The 23291-nt window shown below is 59.3% G+C and overlaps 4 protein-coding genes across 4 annotated transcripts; all 4 read left to right on the plus strand.

Moving 5' to 3' along the window:
- Window positions 1-403: 403 nt before the first annotated feature.
- Window positions 404-1990, plus strand: LOC123631396 (hemoglobin subunit zeta). The gene is made up of 3 exons (XM_045540989.1): window positions 404-755; window positions 1453-1657; window positions 1772-1990. Exons 1-3 carry the CDS (start codon window positions 661-663, stop codon window positions 1898-1900), a joined length of 429 nt encoding a protein of 142 aa, XP_045396945.1. The 5' UTR covers window positions 404-660; the 3' UTR covers window positions 1901-1990.
- Window positions 1991-5156: 3166 nt separating this feature from the next.
- Window positions 5157-6017, plus strand: LOC123631393 (hemoglobin subunit alpha). The gene is made up of 3 exons (XM_045540985.1): window positions 5157-5298; window positions 5422-5626; window positions 5773-6017. Exons 1-3 carry the CDS (start codon window positions 5204-5206, stop codon window positions 5899-5901), a joined length of 429 nt encoding a protein of 142 aa, XP_045396941.1. The 5' UTR covers window positions 5157-5203; the 3' UTR covers window positions 5902-6017.
- Window positions 6018-8912: 2895 nt separating this feature from the next.
- Window positions 8913-9766, plus strand: LOC123631394 (hemoglobin subunit alpha-like). Its single transcript, XM_045540987.1, has 3 exons — window positions 8913-9047; window positions 9171-9375; window positions 9522-9766. Exons 1-3 carry the CDS (start codon window positions 8953-8955, stop codon window positions 9648-9650), a joined length of 429 nt encoding a protein of 142 aa, XP_045396943.1. The 5' UTR covers window positions 8913-8952; the 3' UTR covers window positions 9651-9766.
- Window positions 9767-11617: 1851 nt separating this feature from the next.
- HBQ1 (hemoglobin subunit theta 1) lies at window positions 11618-12340 on the plus strand. The gene is made up of 3 exons (XM_045540988.1): window positions 11618-11753; window positions 11837-12041; window positions 12137-12340. Exons 1-3 carry the CDS (start codon window positions 11659-11661, stop codon window positions 12263-12265), a joined length of 429 nt encoding a protein of 142 aa, XP_045396944.1. The 5' UTR covers window positions 11618-11658; the 3' UTR covers window positions 12266-12340.
- The last annotated feature ends 10951 nt before the right edge of the window (window positions 12341-23291 follow it).

Here is a 23291-nt window from a genome sequence, read left to right on the forward strand (position 1 = left end):
GTTAAATTAAATTAAATTGAAAGGAATATTTGCCTCACTGTTACAATGACTGATATGGACGGCAATAGTGCAATCCCTAGTAGTATATTATTACACGAATTCCGTTATCAACCTGCTACCTCTTTCCGCTCGTTAGGAAACAGACCCAGCACCTCTTCCATCAGTTCTGGGTCAGCAGAACCTTTGCCTCCTCTGAGCAAATACCCAGGAATCTCAGAGACAAAGGGAAGGGACTGACATGCGGCTGGGCTAGGCTAACCAGAGGACAGCGCAGGCACGTTCCCCAGGAGGATGCGCCCTGGGCCTTGCTTCTCCGGTTTCCCCTATTTTGTGCTTCTGAGATGGATAAGGACAGCGCAGCACTGGCCTGCAACTGCGCCCTATCTCTCTGGACTCTGCGGGCAGACCGTGGCCAACGCCCCCTCTAAGGTCAAGCAATGCAGGAAGGAGTGACAGCCTGGCCAGTCCCACAGACCCTGGCTGCCCCATGGTCACTGGATCTGATAAGAAATCCCACCCCTGCAGCCCCCTTCCCTCTCCCCACCCACAGCCACAGCCTGGCTGGGCGTGGGGCTGCCTGTATATAAGCGACCCCAGGGGGCTGAGCATCACCGGGGCCAGTCCTGAGCAGGCCCAGCTGCAGCCCAGCCACCCACCGCCATGTCTCTGACCAAGACTGAGAGGGCCATCATCGTGTCCATGTGGGGCAAAATCTCCACGCAGGCCGACACCATCGGCACCGAGACCCTGGAGAGGTGAGTCCCAGACAGGACGGCCTGAGGGACCAGGTCAGAGGCCGGGTGGGTGAGTGGGGTGGGCGAGTGGGGTGGGTGAGGAGGGGTCAGTGAGGAGGGGTGTGGAGGAGAAGACAGGGAGGAAGGTCTGCAGGAGGAGCAGTGAGGGAGGGAGAGCAGGCACCGAGGCACTCAGGCCCGCACTGAGGCCTTAGCAGGCAGCAGGCCCAGGTTCCCACGTGCAGAGGGTGGGAAGTTTCGCTCCCAGGCCGAGCGCCTCGCAGGCGGGCACGTTGCTACCGCCACTAACATCGGGGCATCTGGTCTCGGGCAGAGGTCGCAGGAGGGTTTTCTGAAGAGACCTCTCTGTAGACGCTGCTGGGAGGACATCAGTCCTGCCAGAAGGCACAGCGGGCCACCCGGTCCAGGGCCAGGAAGGAGGTCCTGTGTGGACAGGGAGAGGCGCGGCGGGCGGGGGACGCCCCGGGGGCTGGAGGCCGAGCGCGGTGGACTTGGGGACCCCGTCGGGAAAGAGGAGACGGCGGGGCTGCAGCTGCCTGCCGGGCATAGGCAGCGGGGCGCGGCCGGCAGACAGGGGCCTGGGGTCGGGGCAGCTCCAGGAGGGGCGGCAGGCTGGGCGCAGGGGCATCACGCCAGGGAGCGGGGGCTGCCGCTGCGCCGCAGAGGGGTCCTCGAGCTCGCGCCCCGCCCGCCCCAGGCTCTTCCTCAGCTACCCGCAGACCAAGACCTACTTCCCGCACTTCGACCTGCACGCGGGGTCCGCGCAGCTGCGCGCGCACGGCTCCAAGGTGGTGGCCGCCGTGGGCGACGCGGTCAAGAGCATCGACAACATCGCCGGCGCGCTGGCCAAGCTGAGCGAGCTGCACGCCTACATCCTGCGCGTGGACCCGGTCAACTTCAAGGTGGGCGCGCGGGCGGGGGGGCGAGGGCCGCGGCCGGTCCCGCAGGGCCAGGCGGGGCGGGGCGGGGGCAGGAACAAGCCCGTCCCGCGCTGACCCGCCCTCCGCGCCCCGCAGCTGCTGTCCCACTGCCTGCTGGTCACCGTGGCCGCGCGCTTCCCCGCCGACTTCACGGCCGAGGCCCACGCCGCCTGGGACAAGTTCATGTCCGTCGTGTCCTCTGTCCTGACAGAGAAGTACCGCTGAGCGCCGCCGCCCAGACCCCCAGGACAGGCGGCGACCCCTCCTCTGCCCCTCAGTTTCCCCCTGTTCCTCCCCCGACTCCCCAATAAATGAATGAGGAGGAAGCTGTCCGGGTCCTGCATTCTCAGTGTTGGGGGTCGGGGCACCGAGGGATGGGCTGGGAGCTTTGCAGGAACGCGTTTGACCCTGCAGTCATCCCCGGCCTGGAAGACAATTGGAGGGTTCTTTGGGGAGGTTCTTCCCCTTGGGGACCCCAGAGTCGCAACCCAGAGGGGGCAGCGCAGCCCCGAGACGGGCCACAGGGTCTCCGCGGGTCCTGGGGTCAGAAGGGCGTTTGCGCCTCTCCCCACCTTCCCAAAGCGCCTGAAGATTGTCATTTCAATCAGCATATTGGGAGCGTGTCAGGAACTGAGGGACTTTTCTCAACGTCTCTGGTCCCAACTCCCGCGACTCTGGCAGCTGCGGAGGTCCCTGAGGCTGTTCCCCTGCCAACCCCTAAGGGAACAAGGGGTTCCTGCCCCGTGTTTTCCCTGGGTCCCTCCGTAAGCTCCCTCCTGGCAGAACAGTGACTGTATCTGAGGGGAGTAACCACAGACCCCCGCCAAAGTCTGCAGCGAGGGCGCCACGCACGGCGGGGCCAGAACCCAGGGACCGCGCTGGCTCCGTTTCTCCGCACGGGCCGGGAGTCCCCGAGCTCCCGCCGCGCTCGGGCCGATATGGCGAGAGGCGCGGCCGGAGAGGCCCTATAAGGAGGCCGGGGTGGCGGGCGCAGCCCCCGAGCGCGCCCGGGAGCGGGCCCAAGTCGCGCGGGTCCGGGCCCCGAGTGCGGGCCCGAGAGGCGCAGTTCCGGGCGGGGCAGGCGAGACGGTGCGGGCGCGGCGCTAGCGAAACCGCACGTAGCCGCCCTCGCCGCTCGCCCTGGAAGCTCCTCACGGCGGACCCCCGGCCCAGGGCCCCTGCTTCCCGCACCTGGCGCCAGTCTGCGCGAGCCGCAGCTGCTTGGCCACGGACCAAGCACGCTCGCGGCGGCGGGGGAGGCCCGCGGCGCGCGGACAACGTGCGGGCCGCTCTGCGCCCGCTGGAGACTCGCCGCGCTCGTGCTGCGCGTGGGCCCGGCCGACTGGGAGCTGGGCCCTTTCGGGCCGGGGGCAGCAGCAGCCGCCGAGGGTGGGAGTGGGGTGAGGTTCAGGGAGGAGCTGGTGGGGGCAGGCGCCGCCTCACCGGCCGCAGTGCTAGTCCAGTGTTCCCAGGGGCTGCTGGCCTCCCACTTGCAGGAGAGTTCACGGCGGCGACCACGCTGAATGGGACAAGTTCCTGCCGGGCCTGGCTGTGGTGCTGACCGAAAAGTACCTCTGAGCCCTGTACCTGCAGACCTTGGTCTGTGCCTGTCAATAAACAGAGGCCTCGAACATCCGGACCCTGGGTGTGCGTGGTCTTTGGGGAGAGGGCAAGGTGACCTCACTGTTACTCGGTGGGGAGGTTTGGTTCCCCTCCGCAGGGAGCCTCCTAGGACTCTTTGATGCCTGCCCAAGGTGTACTCGGCCGTGGCCGGGCAGTGCCACAGGGCAGAGAAGTGCTCAGGTTGAGGAGGGAGAGTGTCTTCCGCTTCAGCTCAGATCTGGCACCTGCCCACGCGAGGTTGGAAAAGCGAGTCTGCGTTCACTCACTGTTCCTGCATCCCCGCTGCCCCCTGGCACCTGCTGATAGGAGCCCTCGCCCCTTTTACAGCCATGAGGGAGCTGAGGCCCCAGGGCCAAGTGTGTGACCTCAGACCAAGCCAAACTGGGGCCAGGGCTCCTCCTAGCCTCTCCCTGTTTCTTTCTACTTCCTGCCCTGGGAAACACTCACTCTGCAGCTAACCTGTGCTAGCCAAGTCAACTCTTCCTCCAAACCCCATGACATGTTGGGGACAGCAGGGAGGAAGTTCTCAGTAGCGCAATCTGGCAGACAGCTCGGCTCCGATTAACGCTGACAAGCTATATGACCCTGGGCATGTCCCTGAGCTCTCTGAGCCTCAGCAACAGATGAAAAAACAATACCAGACTCACTAGATCTTTGAAATAGTTTTTTTTTTTTTTTTTTTTTTGAGAGAGAGTCTCGTTCTGTTGCCCTGGCTAGAGTGCCGTGGCGTCAGCCTAGCTCACAGCAACCTCAAACTCCTGGGCTCAAGCGATCCTCCTGCCTCAGCCTCCCAAGTAGCTGGGACTACAGGCATCGCCACCATGCCTGGCTAATTTTTTCTATATATATATTTTTTTTTCTTTTTTAGCTGTCCATATAATTTCTTTCTATTTTTAGTAGAGACGGGGTCTCACTCTTGCTCAGGCTGGTCTCTAACTCCTGAGCTCAAACAATCCACCCACCTTGGCCTCCCAGAGTGCTGGCATTACAGGCGTGAGCCACTGAGCCTGGCTGAAATAGTTTTTGAGATCATAGTGAAGGGGGGGTGCCTGGCAGGCTCATAGGCAACCCCCCCTAGCCCAGCCCCAGCTGCTGCATCTCAGTATGCAGGTCCCCTGGCCAAGGCCCACCTCCCCCAGGTCCCCCTCCTCTCTCCCCAGGCGGGACAGGAGCAAGAATGGTAGGGTCCACCCCAGCTTTGTAGACAGGGCTGAGGCGTGATCAGGACTGGGAACTCTCCAAACTCTGAACGAGGACAGTGCCTCAGTGGACAATTATGGGTCTTTGTGGGGAGAACCAGCCTGCCAGGCAGTCAGTGCCCAGGTCTGCACGGGGATGCTGGAAGCTGGGCCCTGGAGACAGTTTGGCCAAACTGCCCCTGCGATTGGTGCCAGCAACCTGTCACCCTGCACTGCCTGGGAGCGCCAGTCCACCAGTGGGGAGAGGAGAGCTTGGAGAACTTGACCCCATGTTACCTCCTTCACCTCCATTGTTTGCATGGATCATTATTAATAATAGCAGCTTTCAGTCCTACACAAAGTTTGGTGCAAAAGTGGCTTGTGTTTCAATTTGGAAAGGACTGTGCTTCCCTCTTCAGCCTAACAAATAGGGATCCCCAAGCTGCCCTGGGTTTGGGTCACATATGGGGGCATTTTGGGTGGAGAAGCATGAGAAACACAACAGGGTCTCTGCAGGGGCAGGACCCAGAGACACGAGCAGCCTTTGCCAACCGGCCCAGCCCTACTCCCTCCCCTTGGCACTTCCCTGGGCTGGGCACCGCTACAGCACCCCAGCCAATAAGCACAGCCCAGCAGGGGCATTGAGCCCACACCTTCGGCATAAAGGCGCGGTGCCCGCCTGCCTGGCACATTTCTGGTCCTGACCCAGACTCAGAAGGAACCAACCATGGTGCTGTCTCCCGCCGACAAGACCAACATCAAGACCGCCTGGAAAGCCATTGGTGGCCAAGCTGCGGACCATGGCGCGGAGGCCCTGGAGAGGTGAGGACCCTTCTGTCCCCGCTCCCACCTGGAGCCCAGCACCTGCCCAGGGCCCACCGGCGACCCTCACTGCCCTTGCCCTGGACCTAACCCCACCCCCCCACTCTTTGCTTCTCCCGGCAGGATGTTCCTGTCCTTCCCCACCACCAAGACCTACTTTCCCCACTTCGACTTGAGCCACGGCTCCGGCCAGGTCAAAGCCCATGGCAAGAAGGTGGCGGACGCGCTGACCAACGCCGTGGGCCACCTTGACGACATGCCCGGCGCCCTGTCTGCTCTGAGCGACCTGCACGCGCACAAGCTGCGTGTGGACCCGGTCAACTTCAAGGTGAGCAGCCGGCCAGCTGGGGAGGTGACACCTGGGGATGGAGGGCCGCGGGCCCTCCTCAGGGGCAGAGTGCCGGCCAGTTCCCAGAGGGGGAGCGCAGGCGGCAGGCTGTGGCCCCCACACCTCCTGACACTGCCTCTCCGCAGCTCCTGAGCCACTGCCTGCTGGTGACCCTGGCCAGCCACCACCCGGCGGAATTCACCCCTGCGGTCCACGCGTCCCTGGACAAGTTCTTTGCTGCGGTGAGCACCGTGCTGACCTCCAAATACCGTTAACTGGAGCCTCGGTGACCCGCCCCCCTGCCCCTGGACCTCTGGGCCTCTGGGCCAGGCCCTTCTTCCCTCTCCGCACTGCACCTCCCGGTCTTTGAATAAAGTCTGAGTGGGTGGCAGCGCGTGTGCCTGAGTGCTCTGTCAGGGAAGGTGCCAGGGTGGGGGGTGTTTGTCCTTATCTCAGACCCAGGACCTCTCTGCAGCTGCACGGGGGGAGGGAGGGAGGCGCCAGGCCAGCAGGCAGGCTCAGGACCTGGGGAGGAGAGAAGGGCATCCAGGGCGCCTTGTAGGGGAAAGATGTGGGGAGCCCTAGCGGGGCACCCTCCTTTGAAATCTCCCTGCCTGACCTCGGTTAAACACACTCTAGATGGAAACAAAGCAGAGCAAAACTAACAGTACAGGCTCTTCCTGATGCAAAGGCAGGTGCCTGATTTCCCTGATTCCCACCAGTCCTCCTACCAGAGGATGTGGGTTGGAGTGAGTGTCCTGGCCCCACCGACACGTCCCCTGTCACATTAACCCCTGAAAGCAGGCCCGGGGTCAGGGAAGGAGAGAGGGGGACGAGGTGTCCACAGCAGACCACCTGCACTTGAGGAAGCTCTTCAGCAGAGTATGTTGCCCCCTTGCTCCTGCACTTCATAGGGGACATTAATAGCCCACTGTGCGCCCACCTCCCTATCCCCCTTCTCTGGTCCCCCTCCCCAAGGCCTCTGGGGTCTCCCAGTGCTTCTGCTAGGAGTGCTGTGAGCAACTTCTGGAAAGGTGGCTGTCCAGGTGCTGCAGTCCTGAGCTTTGCACTGGGACGTCACACACCCCAGTTGGCTCCGCAGCTGCCCTAGGAACAGCACTTCCAGCCCAGCCCTGACCCCAGAGCCAGCCCACCCTTGCACGCGTGTGCACACACACACACACGCACACGCACACACACACACACACACGCGCTCGCACGTGCTGGATATAACTTCGGGGAGGGTGACAAGGGCCCTGCTGCCCACCTGCTTTGTGGACATGGGCCTCTCTGAATTGCCAGGGAGATCCCTCCCCCCTCTCCACCATCCTCTGCCTCACAGCCCAACCCATTTTTACCTGAACATAGAAAAATATTTAAGGAATAAACCAAAATTGACCCATGCTTCCACACATGCACCCTTTTTGTTGTGTCACTTCATTAAGGAGAGAGTCCCTCTGCCCTGCCTCCCGCCCTGCCAAGAAGACAAAGTGAACAGTTTGGGATTGACCCCAGGGGTCCCGTCTGTGCTGAGGGAGCACAGCTACATCGACAGCTACTGCTCTGTGCCCTTCCTCTTACTGGACAAAAGTATCGTCATACTGTAGATATTTATCTGCAACTTGCTCTTCTCTCTGAACTGTGTCCTCTAGTCCCTTCCAGCCAGTTCATTCAGCTCTGACTCATTCCACAGTTTTATTGATCATTTCTATATTTCTGTTAATTTCCTGTTAAGGTCTGTTGTCAACCGTCCTCATAAGTCATTTGTCTTTTTCCTGTTTGTACGATGGAGTTCTTTCCATATTAAGATTGTAAGCCATTGGCCAAGACACGTTCCCCAAGTCTTGCCTTAAAAGGGCTCAGGTGGCAGAGAAATTGGAGCAAGACGCAGGAGGGCTGTCCCAAGCCCGGCGGGGGTGTCTTTGGTGCTCTGAGCACTCATCATCTTACCCCTTCTGTCCTTCAGAGCCAGGCCCAGGCGCGGGGCTGGGAAGGGAAATCGAGAAAAGCCTACACAGGGAGCACTGCACGGCTTGTCTGAGCTACTTCCTTCTCAGCCCACAGCGGTTTGGGCCTCACGTCCTCCTGACACCCACAGCAGGATCAGGGAGTCCACACGACCCACTCCCCAGGGCAAGGCCTTCCACCAGGCCCCTAGGAGAGGACACATCAACGACTTCTCATCCCCTTTCCTCCTGCGTACCCTCCGCCCACCCACTAGTCCCAGGAACCACCCTCTTCACCAGCAGGGGCTGTACTAGCCTACACCTGCCCTCCCTTACTCCCCCTGCAGGATCTGCCCAGCCTCGTCACCCCGAATCTCCCCACCTCCATTCTGGAGCCACAGGGCCGGGAACTTCTCTCCCCATCCTTCCCCTACTCTCAAGCCAAGCCTCCCCCTACTCCACCTAATACTTATCCTTAAGTCTCACCTCCTCCAGGAAGCCCACCCTGATCCTCAGACTAACCCAGGTCCCCTCGACCTCACCAAGGCCTCTAGCAAGCTTCGCGATGGTCTGTGGACTCGTGTGATTTGAGGACTGCCTGTGTCCCTCGGGTTGAATGCTCAGGCCTCGTTCGCCTGTTGTTTATCCACTTAACCACCATTTACCTGCAAGTCCTGAACCAAGACCACTGGGCCGGTGGGGAGAGAGACGGGCACTCCCACAATTACACAGAGGTCCCGAATGCGGGGGCTCCGCTGTGAGTTCATGACCTGGGGCTGCAGCAAACACCGCCCCGTAAAGGAGCTTGAATCTGGAGCCACCCACCCTCATGCCCGCGAATTTTGCGCAACGATAGCGGTTCCTTCCCTGTGACTGTCATTCAATCACACTGGACGACTGTTCGTGGAAGGAAAGGGGGCTGGAAGACCCGAGGCCGGAAGACAGCAGAAGGGACCCCGTCGGGAATTCTGGAGCGCGCGCGGGCAGCGGGGCCTGGTGCGCGCGACTCTCTCCGCCCCGACGGGCCGAGCCTTCCTTCCTCCCCGCGCACTTGCCCGCTCGTCCAGCGCGTGCTGAGCTCAGGCCCCCGGCGGGTGGACCAGGGACGCTCAGGCACCCGGGAGGCGGAGATGCGACAGGGGGAGCCGACGCGGCCCGCCCCCACCAGGCCCGGCCCTCCGCGGTGGGCGAGGACGCGGCTTCCTAGAGCGGACCCCGCCCCGCACGCCCCCGAGGTCCCCGCGGGGCCGCGCGCCCGCTGCGCGCCAGCCAATGAGTACGGCCCGGCTGGGCGCGCCCCGCGTGCCCGGGGCATAAAGGCGCGGCGCCCGCCCGCCGGGCACCTTTCTGGTCCTGACCCAGACTCAGAAGGAACCAACCATGGTGCTGTCTCCCGCCGACAAGACCAACATCAAGACCGCCTGGGGTGCCATTGGTGGCCAAGCTGCGGACCATGGCGCGGAGGCCCTGGAGAGGTGAGGACCCTTCTGTCCCCGCTCCCACCTGGAGCCCAGCACCTGCCCAGGGCCCACCGGCGACCCTCACTGCCCTTGCCCTGGACCTAACCCCACCCCCCCACTCTTTGCTTCTCCCGGCAGGATGTTCCTGTCCTTCCCCACCACCAAGACCTACTTTCCCCACTTCGACTTGAGCCACGGCTCCGGCCAGGTCAAAGCCCACGGCAAGAAGGTGGCGGACGCGCTGACCAACGCCGTGGGCCACCTTGACGACATGCCCGGCGCCCTGTCTGCTCTGAGCGACCTGCACGCGCACAAGCTGCGTGTGGACCCGGTCAACTTCAAGGTGAGCAGCCGGCCAGCTGGGGAGGTGACACCTGGGGATGGAGGGCCGCGGGCCCTCCTCAGGGGCAGAGTGTCGGCGAGTTCCCAGGGGGGGAGCGCAGGCGGCAGGCTGTGGCCCCCACACCTCCTGACACTGCCTCTCCGCAGCTCCTGAGCCACTGCCTGCTGGTGACCCTGGCCAGCCACCACCCGGCGGAATTCACCCCTGCGGTCCACGCGTCCCTGGACAAGTTCTTTGCTGCGGTGAGCACCGTGCTGACCTCCAAATACCGTTAACTGGAGCCTCGGTGACCCGCCCCCCTGCCCCTGGACCTCTGGGCCTCTGGGCCAGGCCCTTCTTCCCTCTCGGCACTGCACCTCCTGGTCTTTGAATAAAGTCTGAGTGGGTGGCAGCCCGTGTGCCTGAGTGCTCTGTCAGGGAAGGTGCCAGGGTGGGGGTGGGCAGCGTCTGGGGCAGGAGCCCTAAGGGTCTCTGCAGCTGGTGAGGACAGGAAAGAGCAGGGGACAGGAGGGGAGGGAAGAGAGGGGAGTTGAGCTGTCCAGAGGTCGCTGCTGCTCAGGATACCCTGGAAAACCGGTGACCCTGGAGTTCTTTTCTGCATTTATTTGCCCCTTCCCGCGTTTTAGTCAGGGACTGGCAGATTCAATGCATGTTTGCTGAAGTAGTGAATTCGTTCCCCACCTTTACGTTTCAGGGCGCACACACACACACACACACACACACACACACTTGCACTTGCACTAAGAGTTGGCGGGCCCCCAGGCTGGGACCGCCAGCTCTCCTAGGCTCCTGCCAGATGTGGGGAGGCCAAGGAGGTCCCAGGTGGGCTGAATCACCCCTCTCCCCCACTCGTCTCCCTAAAGCCTCCCAAATACTTGCAGAGTCTGGATGAAATTGGGAGTGAGTGATGCAATTGCAGATGCCAGCCAATTCTCTGGAGGTGCCCCTTTTACCCTAGTGCCACTCCAGGCTGATGTCACTCTCAGACACTGACATCCTGGGGCAGTCAAGGTCAGGAGGCCCCGTCTCTGCACCCAGCCCAGCACCCTCTCAGCTGGCCTGAGGCTGTTGGCTCTACCCAAGTGGGGCAGTGGAGAGGCAGCCAGGGCCAGGCAGGCCTGCCCCCCAGTGTGCTTCCTCTCTGCCACGTAGGCCTCCAGTGCCTGGGGCATGGCGGGGAAGGTGCAGGGTGCCCAGGCATGGCAGCCATACAGCCCCAGCCCTCCCCCGAGAGCAATGTCCTTTCTTCCCTGGGCCCAAGAATCCCCCTGGGAAAATACTTAATGGCAGGCCCTCTGCCTCAGTTTGTGATTCCCTCAGCACGGCCTGTGGCACGTAGGAACTGTCAGTTAGGCCATCTTCATTCTTTTGTTGGGAAAAACAGAGGCCTGAGATAAAGGTGAAAACATGGCACGTGTACGTCAGTGTACGAATGGCAGGCAAAACGTGGTCTCCACACACAGCGGAATGTTATTTGGCCGCAAGAAGGAATGAATTGCAGGTAGGATGTGGCTGAAACTTGAATATGCGCCATCAAAGGAGCCGGACACAGAAGGCCACGTACTGTGTAATCTCATCACAGGAAATACCCAGAACAAGCAAATACACAGAAGCAAAAAGCAAATTATTGGTTGTTAGGGTCTGGAGGAAGGAGGTTGGAGAGTTACTGCTAGTTTCTGTCCGGAATGATGAAAAAGTTCTTAACTAGAGCGCGGTAAAGGTTACACAACAGTGTGCATGTCCTTAATGTCTGAACTGTACGCTTTTAAAAATGGCTAAAACTGTAATTTATACTATCTGAATTTTAGCAGGTTTTTTTTTTTTTAAATGCATAGAGTGGTACCTGGCACAGAGCGAGTGCTGCATGGGTACCTGCTATTATTGTTGGGATACATCCTATACTTTCGATAAATACTCACTGTCCTGAAAGGAACGTCTGGTATGAGCCAGTCACCTGACATGCGCTGTCCCTTTAACTCTCACAGCAGCCCGAGAAATCGCTATCCTCATTTTATACAGAAAATGAGAAAACAGACTCCGAGGCAGAATTCACTGATTTCCAGTGCCCAGATCCACGCTAAAATCCAGTGTTCCCTAATGATGATAATACATATTAGATACTATTTTTCATACAGTAAACACTGAGAGACGAAGGGCTTGAGCGTCCGGGGCGGGTCCGAGGGCCCCAGGTCGGAGCTGGGACGCGGCGCGGCGCCCCCTCGCGGCCCGCGGGGACCCGTCGGCCGCCTGGCGGGGACGCGGGCGCAGCGGGCCGGCGCCGGGATGGCTCTGTCGGCGGCCGACCGCGCGCTAGTGCGCGCCCTCTGGAAGAAGCTGGGCAGCAACGTCGGCGTCTACGCGGCCGAGGCCCTGGAGAGGTGCGGGCGAGGCGGGGCGCCCCTCGGCTCGCCGCTCGCCCCGCTCCGCCGCCCGCACGCGCTCAGCCTCCGTCCCCCCCCAGGACCTTCCTGGCCTTCCCGTCCACCAAGACCTACTTCGCCCACCTGGACCTGAGCCCCGGCTCCGCCCAGCTCAAAGCCCACGGCCAGAAGGTGGCGGACGCGCTGACCCTCGCCGTGGAGCAGCTGGACGGCCCGCCCGGCGCCCTGGCGGCTCTGAGCGACCTGCACGCGCACAGGCTGCGCGTGGACCCGGCCAGCTTCCAGGTGAGCAGCCGCCGGGGGGCTGGAGCCGCCGCTGCCGGGCTGGGGTCCCATCCGGACGGGGTGTGGGGACGGGTGAGCCACCCCTGTCTCCGCAGCTCCTGGCCCACTGTCTGCTGGTGACCCTCGCCCGCCACTTCCCCGGAGACTTCAGCCCGGCCCTGCACGCTTCGCTGGACAAGTTTCTGAGCCACGTGATCTCGGCACTGGCCTCCGGATACCGCTAAAGGGGGGTGGGTGGTCGCGGGACGCCCCGGTCGCCCCCTTCCCGGAGGCCCCAGTGTTTCAGTAAAGCCCCCAGGGCCGCAGCCTGGCGCGCGTGTTCTCTCCGCGGGGCAGGACGCGGCGGAGGGCGGACGGCGCTGCCAAGGGAAACGTGGTCCGGCCCCCAAGTGGCCGACCGGGCGCTCCCTGCGCTGCCCCTCCGCGGGGGCGACCGGGGGAGGCGCAGGCCGCCCCCACCCCGACAGCTTTCGAGCATCGGGTCCCAAATCCCACATCGCGAACCCCGCCTGACACGCCATGCCCCTTCGGGGACACAGGCCTGCGACTCTGGCCCCTCCGGAGCGGGCAGTAGGTGGGGGGTCCCAGCCGCTCCTGGTGGGGGGCTGCCGCGCGGCCCCGGTCCCCGTCCCTGCCCGTCCCCAGGGCTGTCCCCTTAGTCCTCCTCCGGGCTCATCTCAGGCCCAGGGAAGCCGGGCCTGGTGCCATCGCAGGAACCCTCGCCCACCTGCGGCGACGGCGGCGTTGGGGTGGCGCGCGGGTCGGGACCGTGCGGCGCAGCCTTTGCGAAAATGAGCGAGCGGCGTCCCCTGCCGGCGCGGGGCCCACCCGCACAGCCGCACAGTGCCTGGGGGGTACCGAGAGGATCGCGGGGCCCCACCTGCACAGCCGCACAGTGTCTGGGGGGTACCGAGAGGCTTGCGGGGCCCCACCTGCACAGCCGCACAGTGCCTGTGGGGGGTACCGAGAGGATCGCGGGGCCCCACCCGCACAGCCGCACAGTGCCTGGGGGGTACCGAGAGGATCGCGGGGCCCCACCCGCACAGCCGCACAGTGCCTGGGGGATACCGGGAGGCTCGCGGGGCCCCACCCGCACAGCCGCAGAGTGCCTGGGGGATACCGAGAGGATCGCGGGGCCCCACCCGCACAGCCGCACAGTGCCTGGGGGATACCGAGAGGCTCGCGGGGCCCCACCCGCACAGCCGCACAGTGCCTGGGGGATACCGAGAGGCTCGCGGGGCCCACCCGCACAACCGCACAGTGCCTGGGGGGTACCGAGAGGCTCGCGGGGCCCCACCCGCACAACCGCACAGTGCCTGGGGGGTACCGAGAGGCTCGCGGGGCCCCACCCGCACAGCCGCACAGTGCCTGTGGGGGGTACCGAGAGGATCGCGGGGCCCCACCCGCACAGCCGCACAGTGCCTGGGGGGTACCGAGAGGATCGCGGGGCCCCACCCGCACAGCCGCACAGTGCCTGGGGGATACCGAGAGGCTCGCGGGGCCCCACCCGCACAGCCGCACAGTGCCTGGGGGGTACCGAGAGGCTTACGGGGCCCCACCCGCACAGCCGCACAGTGCCTGGGGGGTACCGCGAGGCTCGCGGGGCCCCACCCGCACAGCCGCACAGTGCCTGGGGGGTACCGCGAGGCTTGCGGGGCCCACCCGCACAGCCGCACAGTGCCTGGGGGGGATACCCAGAGGCTTGCGGGGCCCCACACGCACAGCCGCACAGTGCCTGGGGGGGATACCCAGAGGCTTGCGAGGCCCCACCCGCACAGCCGCACAGTGCCTGGGGGGGATACCCAGAGGCTTGCGGGGCCCACCCGCACAGCCGCACAGTGCCTGGGGGGGATACCCAGAGGCTTGCGGGGCCCCACCCGCACAGCCGCACAGTGCCTGGGGGGGATACCCAGAGGCTTGCGGGGCCCACCCGCACAGCCGCACAGTGCCTGGGGGGGATACCCAGAGGCTTGCGGGGCCCCACGCGCACAGCCGCGCAGTGCCTGGGGGATACCGAGAGGATCCCGAGGCCCCACCCACACAACCGCACAGTGCCTGGGGGGTACGGAGAGGCTTGCAGGGCCCCACCCGCACAACCGCACAGTGCCTGGGGGGTACCGAGAGGCTCCCGGGGCCCCACCCGCACAGCCGCACAGTGCCTGGGGGGTACCGAGAGGCTTGCAGGGCCCCACCCGCACAGGCGCACAGTGCCTGGGGGGTACCGAGAGGCTCCCGGGGCCCCACCCGCACAGCCGCACAGTGCCTGGCGGGTACCGAGAGGCTCACGGGGCCCCACCCGCACAGCCGCACAGTGCCTGGGGGGTACCGGGAGGCTCGTGGGGAAAGCCCCTTGTTGCTGGACTCTGGGTCTGGTGGGAGGAGGCAGGTCCGGTCCCCGCACCAGCCCAGGACCCTGTCTTCACCCCACAGCTATACAGAGAGGGAAGCTGGAGCTTTTTTCTTCCTTTTTTTACATTTTTCCTCATAAAATCCATCACAGTCACTGCAGAAACTTCAGAAAATAACTGCTCCACTTACTGCACCTTGTGTACCCCGGGCCCAGGAACGGTCCCGTGTCTCCAACATGCCTTCGGTTCCTACTCGACACATGGCAAACTGTCATGTGTGAACAGGTGGAGGATGTGGAAGTCGGCTCCAAGAGCACAAGCGTGACACACACAGACACACCACACACATGGGGCAGAAACAGGGCCCACCCAGAGCCGCGACATTTAATGTACAGACTTTCAGGTCCTCTAGACACATTCAGAAATGGTATCCTCGAAGTGACACTGAGAAAGAGTGGAGAGATTGGACTATATAAAGAGAAAAACAGTACAGGGACTGTGATGGTTAATCGTACATGTCAACTTGATTGGGCGAAGGGCTGCCCAGATGGCTGGTAGTCCCACTGTTTCTGAGCGTGTCTGTGAAGAAATTGGCATTTGACTTGGTAGACTGAGTAAAGAGTCCTCACCTGTGCGGGTGGGCCTCATCCAATCCACTGAGAGCCCGGACAGAACAAAACGGTGGCGGAAGGGCGAATTTGTTCTCTCTGCTTGAGCTGGGACATCCATCTTCTCCTGCCCTTGGGCATCGGTGCTCCTGGTTCTCAGGTCTTTCTTACACCGTTAGCTCTCCTGGGTCTAGGGCCTTTAGGTTGGGACCAGAACTACTACACCAGCAGCTTCCCTGGGCCTCCAGCTTGCAGACGGCAGATCAGGAGACTTCTCAGCCTCCCTAGTTCTGTGAGCCAACCCCTCACAAGAAATCTCTTCCTTTGTATCTCTATAGACCCTGTTGGTTCTGCTTCTCTGGAGAGCCCTAGCTAATACAGGGAGGAAAAAACAGATCATAAGCAATGTTAAAAGAGAAATGGGGGGGGGAAATATTTGCTACATGTAGCAGAAAAAGGTTATCTCTATGACACAAGATGGACCTCCATATTATTTTACGTCGGTCAGCTTGACAGAAAAAATAAGCCAAAGGATCAACAGGCAACTCACAGTTGGCCAATAGACATTTGCAATGATATTCAAAGCCATGCAAATTAAAACTTTTAGGAAGGTAACTCAGCTGTCTGTGTACAGTTGTGAGCTGGTAAATGTTTAAGTGGTACTCTGGAAGAGGGGGAGGGCAGATGACTTGTAGCATTCAACAATTTCCATGTTGTAAATACTGCCACCATGGTTGACTTCAAGCTACCAATGTGGTTCACCAAACAGGGAATTAGGAATAGATGCATAGCAGCTACCATGGTATTATATTCCACTCTCCAGATACAAGAGACATAAACATAGATAATAAGAACATAGATAACAGTGAAATGTAGTAACATAATTAGGAAGCAATGAATTTTTGGTATTTATTACTTTTATTTTTAATATGATCTATTTGTAAATTAATATGATTTAACTTTTAACAGTGGCTGTGTTTAACAACTGGTTTTCAAAATTACTGAAAATTTAACATGAGACAACACACCACTGGTTTTATCTTTTAAATCCAAAAAGTGCATACTCTGAAAGTCTGCAATCCTATTTCTGGGAATTTATTCTACAGAAAATAGTGGCACACATATATGAAGATGTATACACAGTGATATTCTTTGCAAAACTGTTTATTAGAGCAGAGAAATAAAAATTAAAAAAATATGTTGCACAACCAACACCTTCATCATTAGGAGATAGATTAAACAGATTATGGTAGCGTCACACGAGGAAACACTGTATCCTTTACAGAGAATCAGTCTCTGAGCATAGACACGGAGCATGCCAAGACATTCATGTAACAGAACACACTGCAGGCCGATGTATAGAGCATAATCCATCTTTATATTAATGTAGTCACAAGAAAAGTTGAAAATAATACATACTGAATGTTGGCAGTTTTCCATGGGTGTGGGACTACGGGGACAGAGAAGGCAACTGCCACCACTTTATATAATCCCAGAAAAGGACGGTGATTGAGGTGTGAGTGATTTTTCACTTAGGTCTATGTGGTTTTCATTTTTACAAATAACTTGCAGAAAACCTTGCCCTGAATATTTGTAGCTAAAATTGTACACACAAACATACATAATTACTTCCTTGAGGAATTTTTATAGATATGGAATTTCGGGGTAAAGGGCGTGCCCACTGCTATGGCTTTTGCACAGTGTTGTCCAAACTGCCTCACTACAGTCCCATCAGTGGGAGGCCAGAGCCCGGGTTCCTGACTGCTCTTCCCGGTCGGGAGCTTACGTTTATTCCCTGATGATTAGTGAAGGCCCATCTACACCTGTCGTCTCATCTGCTGTGTGAACTGCCCGTGTGTGTTTTTTGCCTGTCTTCCCGCCATGGTGTTGCTTATAGAAGCCCTTCTTCTGTAGACCTGTAGAAGACTTTTTTTTTTAACTGTTAGGATGTTTTCCATTACTTTTTTTTGTTTGTTTTTATTTTTTATCTCAGAGTATTATGGGGTGTAGAAGACCTCTTAGTCCAATTATTTATTGCAATTACTTGCCCATTTCTTCTGCCTTTTATTTTTGGGAGGTGATCCTTTGGTCATACACAGCTCCCTGGGGGCTCTGCCTCCCTCTTCCTTCAGGCCTCTGGGCCCCCATTACTGGCCCTAAGACTTTGCCTGCTCAGGGCCGCCATTTCCAACCTGGGAGCAGAGGCTACAATTTCACTCCTGCATAACCAAAAAACTGGGTACAATTTTATAAACCTTTTTTTTTTTCAGCTTTCTTTCAGTAGAAAAATTTTGTGAGTCTTAAAAGCATCAAAAAGCTAACAAGGCTGGGTGTGGTGGCTCATGCCTGTAATCCCAGCTTTGGGAGGCGGAGCTGGGAGGATCACTTGAGGCCAGTAGTTCAAGACCAGGCTGGGCAACACAGCACAACTCCACCTCTACAAAAATTTTTTAAAAATTAGCTGGTCATGGTGATGTACCCTGTAGTCCCAGCTACTCAAGAAGCTGAGGCAGGAGGATCGCTTGAGCCCAGGAGTCTGAGTTTGCAGTGAGCATTGATGATGTCACTACACTCCAGCCTGGGCAACACAGTGAGACCCTATCCCCCCCCCCAAAAAAAAGCTGGGACCCCAAACTGCTACACCCACAGAGTAATTCCCTCCTTTTCTCAAACACAGGGACTGGGTGGGGAGACATTAGAACATAAGATGGTAGCAATAAAACTAACTATATTGTTAAGTACATTGATTATGACTTAATTTACCAAAATAAAGGATAAAGATCAGACACATAGACTTTAAGACAAAAAGCAGAGGCAAGGAAGTGTCACTAAGAACTGGTGGGGACAGATGCTAAGGTGGCCCTGTGAATCCCACCTCCTGATGTTCACACCTGTGCACAGGCACCTCCTTTCGAATGTGGGGTTTGCTTTTTAAAATACGCTAAGATACACACAACATAAAATTTATACTTTCAACCATTTTTGGTTGTCGACAGTTGAGAATATGCCCGAATCAACCATTTTTAAGTATCCGGTTCAGCAGCACTTAGTACATTGATAATGTTGTGCAGCCATCACCACTATCCCCATCCAGTTCCTGAACGTCTTCACTGCCCCGAAAGGAAGCCCTGCACCCACGACCCGCCACTCCCACCCCCCTGCCCTCGCCAGCGCCAGCCCCTGGAGACCACTGCTCTACTCCGTGGGGACACACCTGCTCTGGACAGTTCCTGTGAAAGGAATCAGACAACCTGTGGCCTTCTGTGTCTGGCTTATTTCACTTGGCGTAATGGTTTCATCCGTGCTGTGCCATGTGTCAGAATTTCATTCCTTTTTATGTCAAATAATATTCCATCGCATGGATACACCGCATGTTTACTCATTCACTATCTGTTGAAAGACGTTGGGCTACTTTGAGTAGTGGTACTAACAACACGTACGTACAAGCATTTGGGCTCCTCTTTCAATTCTTCCCGGTGTGCAGTGGAACTGCTGGGCCGCATGGTCACTCTGTGTAACTGTTCGAGGGACGGCCAGACTGGTTCCACACGGCGGCACCATCTTACACTCCCACTGGCAATGGACGAGGCTTCCAGTTTCTCCGCATCCTCACCAACAATTCTCTTCTTTCCTTTTAAATTAATTAGGGCCATCCTAGTGGCTGCCGTGACTTGCTGTTAACCCAGAGAATTTGGTAAAGGGGATGGGATGTCACTGCCATGATTAATTTTATGCCCCTTTTGCTAGGAGGCCCTGTCCCTTATAGACAGCCCCTCGCAGAACCTCCCAGGGAGGGCAGGACCCGCTCCCTCCCCGCTGGCAGGTGGGGCAGCAGGGAGGGAGAACAGAGCACAAGCAAAAGGCTGCAAGGTCACCGCAGGATGCTCAGGAAACTGAGACCCCCAGGAGCCCTGGGCCGACCCTCCCAGCGCCCACCCCTTCCACACCGGGCTGTTCCTTGCGTTTGTATGCAAGTTGCATGTGCCAGTAGTGTCTGCAGACCCTGTGCCCCAGCCAGGTTCAGAAGCTGGAGAGTGCCCGGGGGCAGCAGCGGGACAGCCTGTGGGTGTGTGGGGACGCACAGTGGAGGGCTGTCTGTGGCCAAGCAGGGACAGTACGGTGGACACAAACGGAGGACATGAAGGCCCAGACAGAACACAAACTGTGTCTGCCTGAGCCCTCACCAGAGGGCCCAGTGTATGCTGGTCTTAAAGGTTCACTCGGGTTTGGAGCTGGCCCGAGCTCCAGGGGCCGCCTCCCTGCTGCCCCAGAGGACAAGTGTCCAGTGGCTCCAGCAGTCAGGGCCGCTGCTCCCTCGGGAGGTGACACCGATGCACACTACAGCGAAGACGCGTCCTGCGAACGTGCTCGTTGAGAAGCCAGACAGGAGGTCACACGCTGTGATTCCACTTACATGACTGCACAGAAGAGGCAAATCCACAGACAAAAGGCCAAGTAGAGGTTGTGTAGGGCTGGGGCCAGGGGGTTTCGTTTGGGGGTGATGAAAAATGGTCTAAAGCTACACAGTGGTAAACTGGACAGCACAGCATTGTGAATATACTAAAAACCACTAAACTGTATACTTTAAGATGGTTAAAATATCAAATTTCATATCAGTATTGTATCAATAAAAAATGTGTACATTCTTGAGCCACTTCCAAACAAACAGAAGGTCTAAGGTGGGGCCCAGCAACCCGGTTTAGGTCCTCCAGGCTATTCTGCCGTGGGGCCCAGGAATGGCACTAGACCCACCTCCCCCAGGAAGCCCTCAGAGCCCCCAGCAGAGCTGGCTGCCCCGTGAGGGCGCACTGCACGCCAGGGGCTGCACCCCAGCGGGGCCCTGCTCTGGACCCCCTGCAGGCTGCGGCGCCAGCACGGGCCTCCCAGTCCTCCCTCCCTCGGCTCAGTCCTGGGCGGGCCAGACCCCAGGGTGAGTGGGGAGGCAGCCCCACAAGTGCTGCCTGCCCTGGCTGCAGGGTCTCTCCGCTCCGGCAGCCTGGGACGCAGGGTTAGGAGACCCTCAAGACCCACAGCAGGTGGCGATCACCTGGACCCCGCCAGAACCAAGGAAAGGGCGAGGAGAGCAGGACTCCTCCCTGGGCGTGGGGCTACGGTGGAAACCCCGCCTGGGCGAAGCTGAGGGGCCTGGAATCCACCGTGACCCGACCCACTGGGGGATCCCGTCACACTGGCCCAGCCGGCTCCTTCCTGGCAGGGGGTGGGGAGGACGGCAGCTGCCTCCTGACCTGTATCCCTGCTTTCCTTCTTTTTATTAATTTTTTTGAGACAGGGTCTCACTCTGTCACCCCGACTAGAGTGCAGTGGCGTCATCACAGCTCACTGCATCCTCCTGCCTCAGCCTCCTGAGTAGCTAGGACTATCTGGGACTATCAGTGGTGCCACCACCATGTCCAGCTAATTCTTTTATTTTTTTGTAGAGACGGGGTCTTGCTCTTGCTGTGATTGGTCTCAAACTTCTAAGCTCAAGTGATCCTCCTGCCTTGGTCACCCAGAGTGTTAGGATTACAGGCTAGCGCCAGGTCCCCGTTGCTTCTCTTTAAACAAACGTTTCTTTCCCCCGTTACTGTATTCTTACAGAGAGCCAGGCTCAAAGCAGGTGAAACCTCTACCCACCCCCACCCGTGGACCTCCTCTCAGCACCTGCAGGGTCCCTGCCCTCCCAGGACCCACTTGGGTTGGGTCTCTCTAGGCTCCTGCATCCATTATCCCAGTCAGAGTGACATCAACTTCTGTGCCCACGAGAGCGTAGGACCTGGGGCCCGCTGTGCCCCCATGCCCAGGAGCAAGCACTTGGAGCTCCGGAAGGATCAGGCTCTCGGCCTCCTGCAGCCAGCCGTGGGCGGGACGGGGGAGCACTACACCAGGGCAGGAGCACTACACCAGGGCAGCACCAGAGCGGGGAGAGCCAGGTCCCACCCTCTCTGCAGGGCTTGGGAAGCTGGCCCTGGCCCAGGGCTCAGCCCACTTGGTCTGGGACCCACCCAGAGCGTCCAGTTCTGGGGAAGCAGCTATGGGCCCCCCTGCTTCCTGTCTGGGAGGGCAGGCCTGTGCTCGGGTCCAAGGACATCTTCACTGTGCCTTTCCAAAGCCATCTTTCCACGGACGCTAGTGAAGCTTGTACAACAATGTGAATGCACTCAATGCCACTGAACCGCACACTTAAAAATGCTTAAAATAGTGAATTTTATGTATATTTTACTATAATAAATGCTACAACACGCTTTCCCTTCTGCAGCCCTGGCTCCAGGCTGCCACCTCCTGCCCCCCAAAGTGGGGTCCTCTGCTTGCTGCATCCCAGCACCTGCATGTCAGGTGATGGCTGCACAGCCAGGTCAGGAACCCACGACCTCAGCTCTCGTCCTCTTTCCTCTCCCCTCCCCGGACTACGCTCAACCTGCTCAGGGCTTCCCACCAGCTCCTGCCCATTCCCCACACCCAAGGGGACCCCTGCACAGGAGGAAAAGGTGGTGGCGCCAGGCACAGCCCCTGCCCAGCTGGCTACTCCACCCACCACCCAGAGCCATTGACCCTGCTTTTCTTTAAAAAAAAAAGTCACCAATGCGTGCAAAAGTCTTCCTACACTGTAAGCAGAGAATGTTCCAGCAAGGCCCCTTCTGTTCTGGCCCAGCCTGGGCTGCAGGCAGAGCTGGTGGTGTCCCTGTGGGTCTGTTCCAACTGGGAGGCCCTCCTGACACCGCGGGTCCCCTCACAAGGGAGGGACGCACTCCCAGACCCACACACCTGCCGACTGCCCGTCCTCAGCGAGACCTGCAGGCACCGCTGTGCACGGGACGAGCTCGCTCACTGCAGTGGGTGAAAAGTGAAAACCTGGGTCCCCCACAGCAGACTTGAGAGTAGACTTTGGTACAGGCAGTATGCCGGGGAGCAGCAGGGAGAGCTGGAGGGAGGAAGAGCCATCCTGAGTGCATGGCGAAGGCTGCCCTAGGGACATCGAGCCCAATTTGCCCAGGACCACCTGACAGGTGTCCACAGGGTCCACTGAACTGTCCCTGCCGGTAGGAGGCAGGAGCATGCACCCCATTCCCTCTCCTGACACAGAGGGAGCCCCAGAAGGCTGCGCCAGCCTGGGGCTGGAACGGCCCAGGGGCACAGACACTGCAGCCCAAGGAACTCGTCCCTCAGTTGTCACCAGAGGACAGAGGGGATGTGGGTACTGGAGGCCACTGGTACAGTCCCTATTCTGGTAAACCTCATTCCTTGGCCAAAAAACAAAAAAGCAAAACACAACTGTTTGTCCACACACGCAAATTTATGTCTAGAGAGGATCCAAACCGTTCGAGGTGGTAGTGGCTCTGAGGGTGGGGCCATCTGGTTGAGTCCCAGGAGAAGCCAGGATGCAAACCAACCCAGGGCCAGGGCAGCCACGGCCACGCCCGCAACACTGGCTTGGGAACAGGGAGCCCAGACTCCACCCCTCGCTCACAGGAGACCAGGAGAGCACACACTCCGAACCCATGTCCTCGGTCCCACTGCAGGAAAGGGTGCTAGGAAGGAGTAGAGACATACGGTGACACTGCCTGGCACAGCACCAAGCCCAAGTGGGTCCTACACAGGACGCCTCCTCCTGACCCCTTCCTGTGGAGTCAGTTGGCTGGGGAAGACTGTCACAGGCAGCAGAGCAGCCCACCTACCCACACGTCCTCCTGCAGGAGACAGACAGCGGCGGGGGAGCCAGAAGCAGGACATCGGCCACACCAAGAGGCTGGTGGCTGCAGGACGCAGACCCCGGTGCCCACGTGCGCCCTGTGAGCACTCAGCTCAAGGACGGCACTTACGCCTCTGCAGAGACAGGACGGGAACGGCTGTGTTGACGATGTGACCACCAGAGGCTTCCTCTAAAAATAAACCAAAAATTCCCCCAGAAAAGTGAAGAAGGGAAGGAGCATCCACACGTGTAAGCCAGTCAGCTGTCATCCTTTTCAGAAGGGTTTCATTTTGGTCTTAAGGTATCTGAGCCAAAGAGCTGAGAGCAGGTAACATAACCGGCCCACCTGGGCATAAGGCAAACCCCAACGATGCCCAAGGGACGTGACCCAAAAGCCAGCATCCCTCTCCTCTGAGGACCTCCTGCTGCCACGTGGGTATTATCCACAGTCTTTCTTTAACCTAAGTACCTTCGGCAGGAGAACTGCAGCACAGCTCTGTGAGCCAGAGTCCCAGCTTGAGGCTGTGACAGCAGCGGCTCCCTCCTCCCCGTGGAGCGAGCTCGGTGTCTGCACTGCAGGTGGAGATGGCAGCTCAGACACCGAGAA

Source organism: Lemur catta, chromosome 2, assembly GCF_020740605.2.
Source record: "Lemur catta isolate mLemCat1 chromosome 2, mLemCat1.pri, whole genome shotgun sequence".
NCBI lineage: Eukaryota > Metazoa > Chordata > Mammalia > Primates > Lemuridae > Lemur > Lemur catta.